This window comes from Lolium rigidum, chromosome 7, assembly GCF_022539505.1.
Source record: "Lolium rigidum isolate FL_2022 chromosome 7, APGP_CSIRO_Lrig_0.1, whole genome shotgun sequence".
Classification (NCBI taxonomy): domain Eukaryota; kingdom Viridiplantae; phylum Streptophyta; class Magnoliopsida; order Poales; family Poaceae; genus Lolium; species Lolium rigidum.
In genome coordinates this window covers 314,327,576-314,342,250 of record NC_061514.1, presented here as the reverse complement: position 1 = coordinate 314,342,250, position 14,675 = coordinate 314,327,576, and the positions used below count along the sequence as shown (strand labels likewise).

General features: G+C 43.7%; 2 protein-coding genes across 2 annotated transcripts; one reads left to right on the top strand and one right to left on the bottom strand.

Annotated features, from left to right (window-relative positions):
* The first annotated feature begins 364 nt into the window (after positions 1–364).
* Positions 365–9,840, top strand: LOC124675258 (importin-11-like). Its single transcript, XM_047211327.1, has 24 exons — positions 365–505; positions 648–757; positions 1,202–1,274; positions 1,373–1,434; positions 1,513–1,654; positions 2,234–2,452; positions 2,552–2,618; positions 3,051–3,456; positions 4,269–4,416; positions 4,500–4,660; positions 4,979–5,078; positions 5,193–5,267; positions 5,352–5,486; positions 5,665–5,757; positions 6,304–6,486; positions 6,567–6,671; positions 7,100–7,258; positions 7,624–7,668; positions 7,747–7,968; positions 8,572–8,678; positions 8,769–8,825; positions 8,936–9,011; positions 9,088–9,365; positions 9,440–9,840. The coding sequence occupies exons 1-23, from the start codon at positions 365–367 to the stop codon at positions 9,250–9,252; spliced, it is 3,051 nt and encodes a 1,016-aa protein (XP_047067283.1). The 3' UTR covers positions 9,253–9,365; positions 9,440–9,840.
* A 952-nt stretch (positions 9,841–10,792) lies between these two features.
* LOC124677874 (probable protein phosphatase 2C 32) lies at positions 10,793–12,037 on the bottom strand. Its single transcript, XM_047213825.1, has one exon. It carries the CDS (start codon positions 11,967–11,969, stop codon positions 10,830–10,832), a length of 1,140 nt encoding a protein of 379 aa, XP_047069781.1. The 5' UTR covers positions 11,970–12,037; the 3' UTR covers positions 10,793–10,829.
* Between the last annotated feature and the right edge of the window lie 2,638 nt (positions 12,038–14,675).

The window sequence follows — 14,675 nt, the reverse complement described above, 5'->3', positions numbered from 1 at the left end:
GTGTTTCTGAATCAGAACGACATGCAGTCCATGCACCGAGCGACAGGTTCGGTAAGCTACTTGTAAACAAAAACATGCAATCCAGCGTTGGGACTTGGGAGCAGGCAAAGGCGTGTCCCATACTAGAAAGTCGTATCCGCGCAGCAAAAACGGGTTTGGGATAGATACGTATTATAGCAGAGTAGACGACGATGTCTCCGGGCGTCCAGGAGTCTCAGCTTTCTTTCGCAGCCTTTCTTCCCTTCTTCCTCTCGCAACCCCACCGCGCGACCCCCCTCTCCGATCATTCCTCCCCAGTTACCGCCGCCGCCGCCGCACTCAGCCGCGGCCTCCCCGTCCGCGGCCGCCGTCGCCGGAGACCAGCATGGCTCTCTCCGCCGGCGATGTGCCGGCCATGTACACGGTCCTCGCCAACTCGCTCAGCGCCGACGAGGCGACGCGGCGGCCGGCGGAGGCGGCGCTCGCGCAGTGCGAGGTCCGCCCCGGCTTCTGCTCCTGCCTCCTGGTAAGCCTCCCTCCCCCCATGTCCGCCCGCCCTTCCCCTCATTCGCCTCGCTGGGGACGGGGGCTCTAGGGCTTTGCCCCGATCTGCGAGGCAATTGGGGGAGGCCCGAGCGAGCTGACCCGCTGATCTGGTGACTCTGCAGGAGATCATCTCCGCCAGGGGCTTGTCCTGCCGCGAGGACGTGCGGCTGCTCGCCACGGTTTATTTTAAGAACAGCATCAACCGATACTGGCGGACTCGCCGCGATTCCTAGTGAGCCCCCATCCAGTTCCGTTGGTTCATTGTTACGATTCATCGAGTGTTTTTGCTCACACTAATGACAATGTGATATCATACTGTGATTGAGGCTCTCTGCCTAAGCTTCGTGCTGTCGACATGGTGGTGTTAGAATAGGTGTATTCGTTTAATGTCTAATGCCATTTTCCTAGAATCATCGATAATCCTAACTGATACTGTGGATCAGGAAGGAACAATAGCTGATCTGCTACCAGATTAATTTTGTTCTAGATCACCTCTCCGTGGAGTAAATACGCTTGTATATTGTTTTATGATCCTAGCTCAGCACTTCCGAAGTACAATTTCTGCTGTTACTTTTTATTTCATAATGTAAGGCTGCAAGTGTCAGCGATATAATCACTGGGCAACTTGTTGACAAACTCTGACATCTCACTTACCAGTTTCCATTTCCCGTTGTAGTGGAATTAGCAATGAGGAGAAGGACCACCTTCGTAAAAATCTCTTGCTGAACATACGAGAGGAGAATAATCAGGTGCAGACTAGATGGCACATGTATATGCAACCTTATGATATTATAAACCGATATCATGTGTTCTGATGCTAGTATATTGTCTCAATGTTGTAATCCAGATTGCGCTTCAGCTGGCCGTACTAATCTCCAAGATCGCACGTTTGGATTACCCAAAAGATTGGTAAGCATTTGCACCACAACTGTTGGTCAACTATCTTCCAAATGGTGTCAAGTTGTTGCTCACAATCTTGTCATTCAGGCGGGACCTTTTCTCCGTGTTGGCACAACAATTGCAGTCAGCTGATGTTCTTGCTTCACATCGTGTGTTTATGGTCTTATTTCGAACTTTAAAGGAGTTGTCAACTAAACGGCTTGCTGTGGACCAGAGGAATTATGCTGAGGTATTTGATTTTGCAAAAACTGCTTATCCATCTATAAGTAGTTATCACCACTCAGATGTGTTTGATTTAATGATTTTCACATTATTAGTTTGGTATAGTATTAGCTAATTGGCCCATAGTGCATCATCATACACAGGCACACACCATTAGCAGATGTGTATTAACGCCGCTATTTCTTTTAAATTCAAGCACGTTAAGTCATCTCAAGTCCTGAGCCAGAGGATCATTATAATGTGAACCTTTCTCTGTTCGTGAACCAATGTTTTTGAATCGCTGTATACTTGCCAAGTCTTTTTTCCAAAATCAGGGCGACTCGCGACTGTACATCGACTTTTGTCAACTAATCGCTGAGTCGCAGGGTTGGCGACTCGTTTTGACTCAGCGACTCAAAAACCTTGTCGTGAACTGATGAGGAGACATGCCATCCATAGCATTTCTGTACTCTTTTCTCAAAGCTTGAATTCATACAGCTTGCTTTTTACCTTTTGCAAATCTTATTGACTTTGAACAAGAATTTCTTAACATACTACTGATTGTAAAGTGAGTATTATGTTTTAATACATTTCTTGACTTATGCAGATTACTAGCCACTTGTTTGAATACACCTGGAACCTTTGGAAGAGCGACGTGCAGACTATATTGCAAAATCTTTCTATGCTCTCTCAGAGGAATGACATAGATTCCATTTTGGAGCAATCAAACGATCTAATTTTGATATGCGACCGTTGGTTGCTTTGTTTAAAGATCATCCGGCAACTCATTTTTTCAGGTTACCCAAGTGATTCAACAACAGCGCAGGTAATCAGATTTGCTGTTAAGCCCATTCATACACCGTTATATGATCTTCATCAACTGGTCTAGAAATCAAAAGCCATGATTAGCTACTTGAATTTGCAGGAAGTCTGGCAGGTCAGGGAAGTATGTCCAACAGTTTTGACTGCCATTCAATCCCTTCTTCCTTATTGTAAGTTTTGTTTTCTCTTGTAATCTTCATTGTGTTGATCTAATAGACAGAAGCTGTTCTGACTTTACCGAATAGATAGTGATCCATCACAATTTACAAGTTATATGTTTAGCATTCCAAGTATTAACTGCATTGCTAAAATTCGAGCTTATCTTTTTGTTGTCCTACCTCTTTATTTGACCTGGTCATTAAATCTCACAGCAAGAAGCTGGAACTTTTATTGAACTATCTCTTTTGCTATCCAGAATATTTGGAGAACATAGCAATCTTGTTGATATAAGTGCCCCTGTTTATATCTGCTTATGGAATCAAACCTTTGTTTTAATCTTCCTCTCTGATGTTAGTTTGTCTGACCTGTCAAGTGTGGCATGCTGATTGATTTCAGTTTATTTCTCTTTGGTAAATTATTCCTTACTGCATTTTACTTGACAGACTCGTCCTTTAAAGATAAGCAAGCTAAACTATGGGAATTTGCAAAAAGGGCATGCACCAAGTTGATGAAAGTCCTTGTCACCTTACAAGGCAGACATCCATATTCTTTCGTACACCAAACTGTGCTTCCTGCTACAGTCGATTTCTGTCTGAATATGATCACAAATCCCGAACAGGCTGGCACATCATTTGAGGAATTTCTTATACAATGCATGGTTTTGGTAAAATCAGTATCAGAGTGCAAAGAGTACAAACCAAGTCCCACAGGTCGCGTCATCAATGAAAGTGCACAACCTTTAAGCCTGGAGCAAAGGAAGAAAAACTTTGCAGCAGTGGCTAATGACATGCTGAAGATTGTTTTGCCTGGTGATCGAGTTGTGTTGCTGTGCAACATTTTAATAAGGAGGTAATGTTCCGAGTAGAAATTGCATGCTTAATCTTGTCTGCGGGTACACTGGACTATTGCAATATTACTAGGTCGCATGTTTTGATCTTTGATCAACTTAGACAGATCAAGTTTGTGCAAGTTAGGTGATGACTTAATTCTAACTTTTGACTAAGCAGATGCGTTAATGCTGGCTGAGTACATCTTTTTGTCAGTGATATTCTGCAGGGGAATATAAATCAAAATCCTTGAGGAGCCCTGCATTGAAGAATTGCAAAAAATAGATTAGGCAGGAGCGGTTGGTCTTTCGTGATTAGATAACAACAACTAGGCCTTTTGTCCCAATCAAGTTGGGGGTAGGCTAGACATGAAACCCAACAGAAACATAAGAAACCAGATTTCATGATTAGTTGAGCATATGGAATTTTCTTATCTGTTGACCCGCTGAAGTAACTGCCTTATGACAGTTCCATATATGAAAAAATAACATGAAAATGCACTTTGTGATGCTAGTTAGCCTTTATAAATGTTATAAACGTATAATGGTACATAGAAGTGTCTCTGTGAGCTAGAGAACACACTTTATTTCTGCACCAAAAGCATTTAATATGACATTCTTTGTGGATCTTTTCAAGTACTGTGGAGCACTACAGTATAACCTAATAACATATGGTATGACTGGTGTTTGGTGTCTAAAATTTGTTATATGCACGCTATATGTACATGCAAATTCCTGAGACTGGGGGATTGTTTCGTAGTATTTATGCGTTTACATTTTTGTTTTGGATTTTGCCAATCTTTTAGGATTCAGAAACTTACCAATTATTACGCAGGTACTTTATTTATACAGCAAAAGATTTGGAGGAATGGTCAGCGAGTCCTGAATCCTTTCATCATGAGCAGAATTTGGTCCAGTGGACTGAGAAACAACGGCCATGTGCTGAAGCCCTCTTCATTGTCATCTTTGAAAAGTACCGAGAGGTATTTATATTATAACGTTCTTTATGGCGGACCTGTGAGTCTTTCCAATATTCCAATGCTTACATAATCACGTGTTTCCTCAGCTACTAGCTCCAGTTGTTGTTTCTATTCTCCGTGAAGCCATGTCTGTTTCTCCACCACTAGAAACAGATGTCACGGCAGGAATGCTTTTAAAGGATGCTGCTTATACAGCTGCTGGGCATGTGTATTATGAACTTTCAAATTACCTCAGTTTTAATGAATGGTAAGTTGAAGACCAACATTATTTCTGTATTTACTTGCAAAAGGTTGGGTGTGACTGCTGTAACCAGTCTATGCTGATCTTTGTAATGGTGCACATTATTTGGTGAAAACTTGATCAGTCTTTAGAACAGCTGTTCGCAATGCTTCTAGAACTGCGTTATGTACTTCAGACTTTTCTTGGGTTTTCTTCCTCTTTTAATATACACATGCAGTTGACTATACATTGATTTCCTTTTGATGGGACAACTAAGTTTCGTTGCAAAATTAATAGGTAGAATTATTCTTCACTGCTTTTCCTTACTTTTTCTCGTTCCTACAGGTTCCATGGGTCTCTATCTGTAGAAGTCTCAAATGGCCATCCCAATATGCGTATCATTCGTCGAAAAGTTGCATTGCTACTTGGGCAATGGATTTCTGAGGTTCACTCTATCACTGTATTAGAAAAGCAAAATACTTATGTCAATAGTTTCACTAGACGGTCTGTAGATTCCCCACATTGGCAGCTTCTTATAATTTTAACTGCAACTTTGCAGATCAAGGGTGACACACGGAAATTAGTCTACCATGCTTTGGTTGCATTGCTGCAGGATAATGACATAGCTGTCAGGGTATGTTTTGTGTTTATGATTCATCGAGGGTTATTTCCACATTCTACTTTGTTTAACAACGTGTTCATTCTATTCTACTTTCAGCTAGCAGCATGCTCTTCCCTGTGTTATCTTTTCCAAGAATCTAGCTTTTCAGAACTTGATTTGTTTGAATGTCTTCCGACATGTTGGACAATGTGTTTCAAGTTGACAGAAGATGTCCAAGAATTTGATTCCAAGGTTTGGATTCTCGTAGTACATCTGTTGTTCCCTTTAGTTTTATTTATGCTAGGGCCCTAAATGGGTCACTGACCCACTGTACCGTTTTGACTGTCATCATCATGTTACTGCTTACTATTCAATCCAATGCCTGGTAAATTTATGTCCTTTTAAGTATTTTTCTTGTGTTTTTGTGTAGGTGCAAGTGTTGAATTTCATCTCAGTTCTTCTTGAACATGTAGGAGACAAGGTTATTCCATTTGCAAGTCAGCTATCACATTTTTTTCAGAAGGTATAGCTCAGGCATTTTGATCTGAATATGTGATATCCCATATTCCTGTTGTCTTGTACTCCATTAATGGACTGACAACAAGAGTGCATATTCATGTTATGAGCTGAGCTGCTTGTGCATTTTATGCTTCATATTGCATCATTTGCTGAATGTTACATCAGAAGAGAGATAAATTAGTCTTGTCGAGCAATAGGGTTATTCAGTTTACCTTTACAATTTCAACTTTCATTGCTAACTATCACCGCATAGGGTTATTCAGTTTACTTTTACTTTCAATAGTCTTGTTTATTTGGAATGTCCTCATGGAATAATCTTAAGAACATCACCGCACTTCCATTTTATTATGTGTTTTCTACTGTTAAGATAGTATCTAGTAATAGCTGGTAAGCAAGTCAACGCCTGTTCTTTTGTTTTCTTTAAGACAGAAATAAAAGTAGCATAATATCAACTTTAGTCTTAGTGGGTGAGTTTATCAGTACATGTGCGAACTATGCATATTTTTGTTTGTGCTGTAACAGTTATTCTAATTTCGATTTTTTTTCCCAGATCTGGGATGAATCTGCAGGTGAAAGTTTGCTACAGATTCAACTGCTAGCAGCACTTAAAACTTTCGTTTCTTCTCTTGGATTCCAGTCGCCTCTTTCTTATCACATGCTCATGCCTATACTGCAAAGTGGTATAAATGTTGATAGCCCTGATGCTCTTAATCTTCTCGAGGACAGTGTTCTGGTAAGTAGCTCTTAACCATGTCCACACCGATGAGCATGCATGCATGTCTGAAGATTATCTAACGTTGATTCATAATGCAGTTATGGGAAGCAACCCTTTCGAATGCCCCATCTATTGTATCTCAACTGCTGGATTTATTCCCTTATCTTGTGGGTATCGTGAATAGAGGCTTCGAGCACCTGGAGGTTAGAATACACACTCATCCGCACCCCAAAACAGAAGGGAAACATTTTTGCTCACATATAATAGAAGTGTCTTCTTAGGCATTGATGCAGTCCAAAACGTAACTTTGAGCGCCAGTTTCTTTCTTAATATGTAATGCAGAATATCATATTATTGTGAAATTATTTTTGAGACAAAACTACCTTTCTGTGTAATGATCTAGTTATTAATTGTGCTGCTGGTTATAGTTGACATAGTTTGGCCTTCTACGGTGACACTGGAATGAGTATTGTTGTAAGTAGTCTGATTTGGAATGTCATAGGTAGCAGCATAAAGTAAACATACCCCATGTCATTTGTATTATTTCCTTATACTGCATGCAGCATGCCACGTTTAGTGATTTGGAAGGTTTTATTTTGTTGACCTCTTGAAGGATATTTGAATGATGTAGGTTGCAGTCAACATTATCGAGGATTACACAATTTTTGGTGGATCAGAATTTTTGAAAAGCCATGGTACAAGTTTGGCGAATGTTCTTGATAATATTGTTGGAAATGTTAATGACAAAGGACTTGTCACCACACTTCCAGTCATTGATCTTCTTGTTCAGGTTATTATTTTTCATTTTTTAAGCAACTTGACTTTGTGCAGAAGTTTACTTGATGTTGCTAGCTATGAATTTGTAGCAATGTTGACAATCATCTCAGCAAAATGTCCGGAAACCTAGTTTTTACCAGTTGGAAGCATGAACTCTGTTCTCCCTGAATTGTAGCATCAGCGTTAAGGTGTAAATGCTCTGTGAACTATTTAGTGACCATATTATATGTGGAGGTTCGGTCATAGTACTGTGTAATGGAGCTATAGATGCATGTTTCTTTTTTTTTATGTCAAATTGTCAACTCGTTACAGTAAGGAGTTAGTTTAGTTTTTCCTCCCACTTTTTTGTATTAATGTAATTGGAGCTTTTGGGTGCAGCTCTTTCCCCAGGAAGCTCCACCATTGATATCCAGCGTTCTTCAGGTATGCTCAGATGACTTTGCATTCGCTTCTGTTTTTTTTCCCGTCATCCTGACATTTTCTATTCATGTCAACCTCTAGAAACTTATCTTCATATCTTTGAGTCGAGATGATGAGCATAACCCTTCAAGGACAACCGTGCGTGCATCCTCTGGAGCAATTATTGCTAGGCTTTTGGTGATGAATACAAATTTTTCGGCGCAGCTATTATCAGAGCCTGCCCTTTTGGCAAACATTCAACAGTCAGGGATATCTGTAAAGAATAATCTGCTACTCTCTTTGGTTGATATGTGGATGGACAAGGTACATTCTGCAGCATTTCCCTCTTGATTGGACTGAGATACACATGCCACTTAATACATGCTTCCCTCATAGTTCAAGCAGCTAGTAATGTACCTCCTCCGCTCTCTAATATAAGATGTTTTGGCAAGCTAAATTAGCTTACCAAAATGTCTTATATTAGGGGACATAGGAGTAGTTTATTATGCTGTCACCGTTTGATTTAGACGAGTGTTTACAAAGATATGCTGTGATTATAGTCAAACTCACTAAATCGGTAAATCTGCTCTTGGTTCAGTGCTAAATCTTACCAGGTGATACTGACTTAAGACATGTTTTTACGAAAATATGATGTGTATATGATCAAACTCACTAAATCAGTATATATGTTGTTGGTTTGGCGTTTAACCTTGCCTGGGTGATATTTTGAATATGGTTGCATTGTCAATGGAAACTTTGAATTTACTTCAGGTAATGTGCCCTACTGACAGGATTAATAAGTGTTCAATATCAGCCTCAGTTTAATGGTCTTAATATGTTTCAGAAGTTGGCATACACTTTTAAATTCTCGAAGTTCCCAGTGGTTTATGCGTTGCTGTTTTTAACAAGCACTATACCATTGGACAGGTGGATGATGCAACTGTTATACAGCAGAAGGAATATGCAATGGCTCTTTCTGTAGTTTTGACCTTGCAGATACCTCAAGTCATTGACAAACTTGATGAAATATTAAGGTAAGATTTTTCTTGGGATGATAACTGAAACTTAAAAAATGTCCTGTTGGCTGGTAGTTTTGTACTCATTAGTTATATGGTTTTGTGCAGTGTTTGCACTACTGTTATAATTGGGGGGCGTGAAGTAAAGACTGATGATGATACTAGGTGTTGTATTGTACATCTACTATACTAATATGACTTTCGCTCTTTTATTTCAAGTAATCTTGAAGGTCTCTCTTATTTCTATGCATAATGTTTCGTACAACAATCTGCAGTGGCGATATCACAAGCTCTTCTTGGATTGGCAATGATAATTCAGGTTACTCTAGCAAATTCTTGAAAAAGCGACAAGTAAGTTGTGTTTTTTATTTCTCCTTTCTGAGTATTTGGATTATTAGGCACTTTCTCTGACAATTCTCTTGATCAGGCAAAGGATTTAGATCCGATCAAACAAGCTTCGCTAGAGAACATGCTAAGAGAGAACTTGAAGGCATGTGCAGCTCACCTCGGGGATGCACCTTTCAATGCCGCCATCAGCAGGATCCATCCAGCAGCATTTGCTCAGTTGCAGCAGGCCCTGAATAGTGCATGAGATGTACATATCTCCTAATTGATTCTTTGATGTTCTTCTGAATACATCGGAAGAACAAACGGCGCACCATGAGCCACCATTGCTTGGAGTTCATGGTGATCCCAACGCACCATGTAATTACCTCAGCACTGAACACAATCAATAAGCCGCATGCTGTGATGGATTTAACATTCCCTTTTCTTTTCAGGTGCTGCCATTCCATGCGCTGCTTTCCAAGTCCTGTGATTTTCTGTCGAAGATGACACCAATTCATCGTGTAGGTGTAGAGTGCTGACTAACATGTGAATAGGGAGAGGTGTGATGCAGCTTTTCAGTTGTTCCCAGGTTTACGGTTGATGGTCATGTTTTTCTGCATGTTAGGTGTGTGTGGTTTGACCACTCTAAAAGGTTGTTGGGAGTTCTTGGCAGCATTATTGGGGGCAATTTCACAATATTTTTGGTATTTGTTGGGGGTCAATTCTGTTTGTCTTTGGGTTGGCAGAGGTTTTGAATCTGTACTTCCCAGGCGGCTGACTTTACAAGGAGCAGAGGTTTCTGAAATGTAATTCTTTGTTCGAGAACAAATTGTGATAGCGAATTGTTCTGAAACAGAATTTTGCTTGCGCACCAATATTTATACTTCCTGGGATCACGTACTGAACGGTACACCATTGAATTTGTCGTAGACAGCTGTGGAATGTGTTGTTGATTTCGCAATCGAAATTACAGACCTGTGTGCGAGTACTTTATACTGTGTAGTGTCGCATGTCTCACTGTAACTCCGAGAATACAAGACTGCGCATAAAACTACACAAGCTCGTGTGTAAATTGTAATGAAACATCTCTTGGAAAACTTAAAACGGAGAGCTACACGTAGCTCTTTATATTCAAACACTCAAAATTTGTACTCCCTCCAATTTGTATTAGTTGATTCTAGTATAGATGTATCTAGATACATTTTAGTTCTAGATACATCCATATCAATGATATATGCTACAATCGTGTAAAATCCTAATATGAACTACTTTTTATTCTAGGCTACACAAAAATAAAAATAAAGCTGACAAATTTTATAGTGAATAGTGCACATTTCAAAACTATAAAATTAGTTAGACTTTATCAATTTAGTACAGTCTAGAATACAAATTAGTTTGCATTGAAATTTTACACCATTATAGCATACATAACTGGCTACCTCAATTTTTTTTGTTTCGAATCTTTTTGAAACTTAAAAAATATGATTTCTGAGTGTTTAAATATAAAGAGCTACGTGTAGCTCGGCCTTCAAAACTCCACACTCAACATCTCTGGCTCTTTTCAAACTGAAGAGTATCTTATATGAAAAAGCTTCACGATCCAGCTTGATTGAGAGCTCAATTCAGTGTTGATTATTTGCACCAATCGTGCATGATCCCTTGCGTTTTGGAAACGAGCAACCATAATCCCGTTACAAACGAACTCTAGCAGCCGGATCAAGCAAGGGACGAGACGCCGTCAAAAAGCTTTTATCTATCTACACGTAGGCTGGCTGATCATGGCGTCGGCCGGTGTGCGCGCATCTATCTCGTAGTCTTCTTGTGTTAGCTTCTGTTACAACCTCATCGGAGAGGGCGTTGCAGGTTGATGACGAGGACGCTGATGTCGTCGGTGGATCCCCTCGCCGCCGCCATCTCGACTAGCCGGCGGCACGCGGCGGGCAGACCACCGGAGCATGCTGCGGCGGCGACGTCGACGGCCTCCTGGTTGCCCACCTTGTCCCACAGCCCGTCGGAGGCGAGGATGAGCAGGTCGCAGCGGTCGTCGACGTCCACCGTGGCCGTCTCCGGCTCCGCCACCACCCACGGCTTGAGGTGCGCGTCGCCGATGCCCCGCGTGACCGCCAGCGAGCCCTGCACCCGCCACACGCCGCGGCAGTTGAGCACCAGCCCGCCCCGCAGCGCCTCGATCCGGTCCCGCTCGTCCCGCCGCGACGCGCGGTGGTCGTCGGTGAGCGCCTCCGCCCTGCCGCCGCGGCTCAGCACGGCGCGGCAGTCCCCGGCGCCGGACACCACCAGCTGCCGCCGCCCGTTGCCGCTCTCGCGGAGCAGCGCCGTCACGCAGCACGCGCCGCCGCTGGGAGCCTCCACGTCTTCGGCGGAGGAGCAGGAGAACTCCTGGTCGGTGCGCAGGTACGCCCGCCTCGCCGCCTCCTCCGCCCCTCCCCCTCGCTTCAGCTCCTCCGCCATGATCCGGGCCATGTTCCCCGCGGCGAACTCCGCCGCGCTCTTCCCGCCGTGCCCGTCGAACACCCCGAACAGGGCCTGCCCGCGGTCCCCGCCGAGCGCGACGGCCGCGACGTGGCGGTCCTCCATCTCGACGCGCTTCCGGCCCTTGCCCTTGCGGCAGTAGGCCGCGAAGCCGTCTCCCTGCTCGGCCACCTCGTCCGTCATCGCCCCATTCGCCGCAGCGAGCACCGGCGGCGGGGCGGGGACGGCGACGGGGACGAGGAGAGGCGCCGGGCGGCGCCGCTTGAGCGCGGGGGCAGCAGTCGGAGTAGTCGGAGCGGGCGGCTGCGGCTGCGGCTGGGGCTTGGCGCACGGCGGGTCCGGGCGGATGCGCGCGCGGAGGGCGAAGAAGCGGAGCGGTGAGGCCGGGAGGAAGGGGCTGTTGGAGGCGCCGTGGTGGTGGTCCGGCGCGCCGGGGAGGAGCAGGCGGGACGGGGAGAAGACCGGGGAGCCCGGTGCCACCGCGCAAGACATGTACGCCGGCCGCCTTCTCTGCTCTTCCTCCTCCTTGCTCTGTTCACTCCGCTCGCTGCTGACCTGAGCTTGCTAGCTATGGAGTTGGAGCTGAACTTCTTCTTCCTCCGTCTGCTCCATCGGGCTTCCATTTGTAGGCTCGGCTCGGCCGGACATGACGGCGACGGCGCGCGTCTTGTCTCGCCGAACAATTCACGGGTCAAAGGTAGACGGCGACAGGGTGAGAGATCGGGGCAACCTTCCTGCCGGCTACTGACTCGACGCGGCAATTAACAACCAATATCGTTTCACTAGTTTTGCCTAGCCACATAAACTATGCCACGTGCACCCCCACGTGTAGCCGTCCGAGTGGCTATCACGGCACCACTCGTGCTTCCCGTTGAAGTGTTCAACTTTTTTGTTTTTCTTCAACTTGGAATGATCAACCACTATGTCCGTGCATTATTATTTTATGGGGTCAAACTAGCTTAATTTTCAGTCATGCAATGTCATTTCCAGTTACAACTCACTTTTGTTCAAATTTTTTGGTTCGAATCCAACTTGCAACTGGAAAAGTCTCGCAACTTAAAATCTTAGTTGCAAACCATTCATAACTGAAAAAATGTCTCAGTTGCACTAAAAATCTTAGTTGCAACTCAACTTGCTACTAGTAGGACACACGAATCACAATGCAGACCTATGGGTTTTAGACTTGACCGAGCACAAGTTAATTCTCAACTAGCCGAGAGTTAGACATAGCCAGAGCGATAGCCACATTCTATCTTTTTCCCCAGTTGATCACAACACCGCAGCCACCCCTTCGTCTCACGAGGCAGGTGGAAACGACACCTCTCCTGCTCTAGATCTCCCTCCGCTTGCCGCTCCCGTGACAGGAGGGAGGGAGACCTCGTTCCTCCGCTTTGCTCTAGTTTGTATCTAGGGTCAGGGTTTATCTGCTATGGCGCGCCAATGAGGTGGCAGGAGCGACGGTCGGGCGAATAAATTTTCGTCAACTCTACTCCCGCACCGCCGCACCGACGATGGACTTCACGATGGTATCTCAAATATGATGGCACTATGTGCTTGTCAATATTTCAGAACAACAACTTGGTCTTCTCCTCGTTCTGTAAATCTGGCGAGATCAGTTTCTCGGCGTGTCGTCGACGTATTCACGGTGGCGCTAGGGTTGAGGAGGATGCTCCGGAGCAAGGTGAATGCTCCAGAGGTGGTGGATCTGTCATTATTGCCCGACTTTGTCGATGGAATGCGGTGGGTGTTGGTCCAAGATAGCACGAGGATATCCCCAATCTACTCATCGACTCACAAAACTTCGTTGGCGATTGTACTATTTTGGATCTGGCAATGATGAAGGCTCGACATCCTTTCCAACATGGTCTAGACGATGTTGGCGTGTATCGGTGGCGGCCGGGGAGCGTATGAAACCCTGGGGATTGTTCCATATTTTTATATCCTTTAATATCTTCTTATAGAGTTTGCAGAACAACTATATTTGAACAATCTTCATCGGAGAGGGCGTTGCAGAAGAAAATAGTTGTTCTGCAAACTCTATAAGAAGATATTAAAGGATATAAAAATATGGAACAATCCCCAGGGTTTCAATGATAACTAGGAAGTGGGTTAGATTTAAATGTGTTTTGAAGGAGGTTGCTTTTAAAAAGAAAGCTAACCGAGAATTAGCATTTCCGCATTTTATTAGGGGGCCGTCCTGTCGATTCAGGTAAACAAACGAAAAGCAAACTCGGTCAGATCGGTGCGAGCTGCGACGTGTCGGCGATCACAACGCGGGACGCGATCGCTAGCTCGGCCGCACAGCAAAAGACGGGGGCGCGAAGCTGCCTGGAAGCTGCATATGTTAACGTCAATCGACACCGCGAAAGCGATCGATTATTTACTTTATTCTTTTTAAAAGTTGTTCTCGATCTTGCCTAGCGGCGCCAACAGTGCTTGTTAAACCTTGTTTTCTCGAAGGAAGCTGTTAACATGACATCGCCTTGTGGAGCAGCTACACCTATCCATGTCATGCGACATGATCAAAACTTTATTTTTTTTCCTATTTTAAATAGGGATGAGATTGTCAGCAGATGGATACCGCGTACAAATATACATAGATGAATTTCTCTTTGAAAACGAATATCACATTTACATGTATAATTGCACAAGCTGGAACAGGTACCGGCCTGCGTAATTGACAGATAGAATGAGGCTAATCTTTCAGCAAGGATCGAGTGTGCGCAGTACTTCTACAGTACGCGGACAAATTTCACAGCATAGTAGTTTTGTCATACACTCATGTCTAGGGTTTGATGATAACAAACGAAAACAATTCTTCCAAGGTGATTCCAAGGCAAAAAGTTCTTGTTTATGTGGCGATTCACCGGCGATTAGGTTCATTTTAATGTTGCTAGCCGTCACAGGGTTTAAGTCAACATCATTTCTTGCCCAGAAGAGAGCTACATTTTTCTGTTTTTATAGGGCTAACATCTTGATCATATTAACTAATGAAACAATTATTTTTTTGTGAATACTTAAACAATTGCAAAGGAAGCATTCACACCTTGGAGGTCTGGCACCCACATTTATAGAGAAGGCCCTAAAAAGAATTTCAAAATACATCCTTACACACAACAAAACCTTTTTCAACTAAATCCACAACTTGTTTGGTCGCTTGCAACCTTTTACGTAAGTCATCACACAGTCATGTAGAGG

Bases quoted from the DNA above. Each gene is read 5' to 3' on its own strand.
- LOC124675258 (XM_047211327.1), top strand. From the start codon at position 365: ATGGCTCTCTCCGCCGGCGATGTGCCGGCCATGTACACGGTCCTCGCC. The intron at 2,453-2,551 runs GTAATCAGATTT...TTGAATTTGCAG, and splicing joins GTGATTCAACAACAGCGCAG to GAAGTCTGGCAGGTCAGGGA. The intron at 5,268-5,351 runs GTATGTTTTGTG...TTCTACTTTCAG, and splicing joins ATAATGACATAGCTGTCAGG to CTAGCAGCATGCTCTTCCCT.
- LOC124677874 (XM_047213825.1), bottom strand. From the start codon at position 11,969: ATGTCTTGCGCGGTGGCACCGGGCTCCCCGGTCTTCTCCCCGTCCCGC.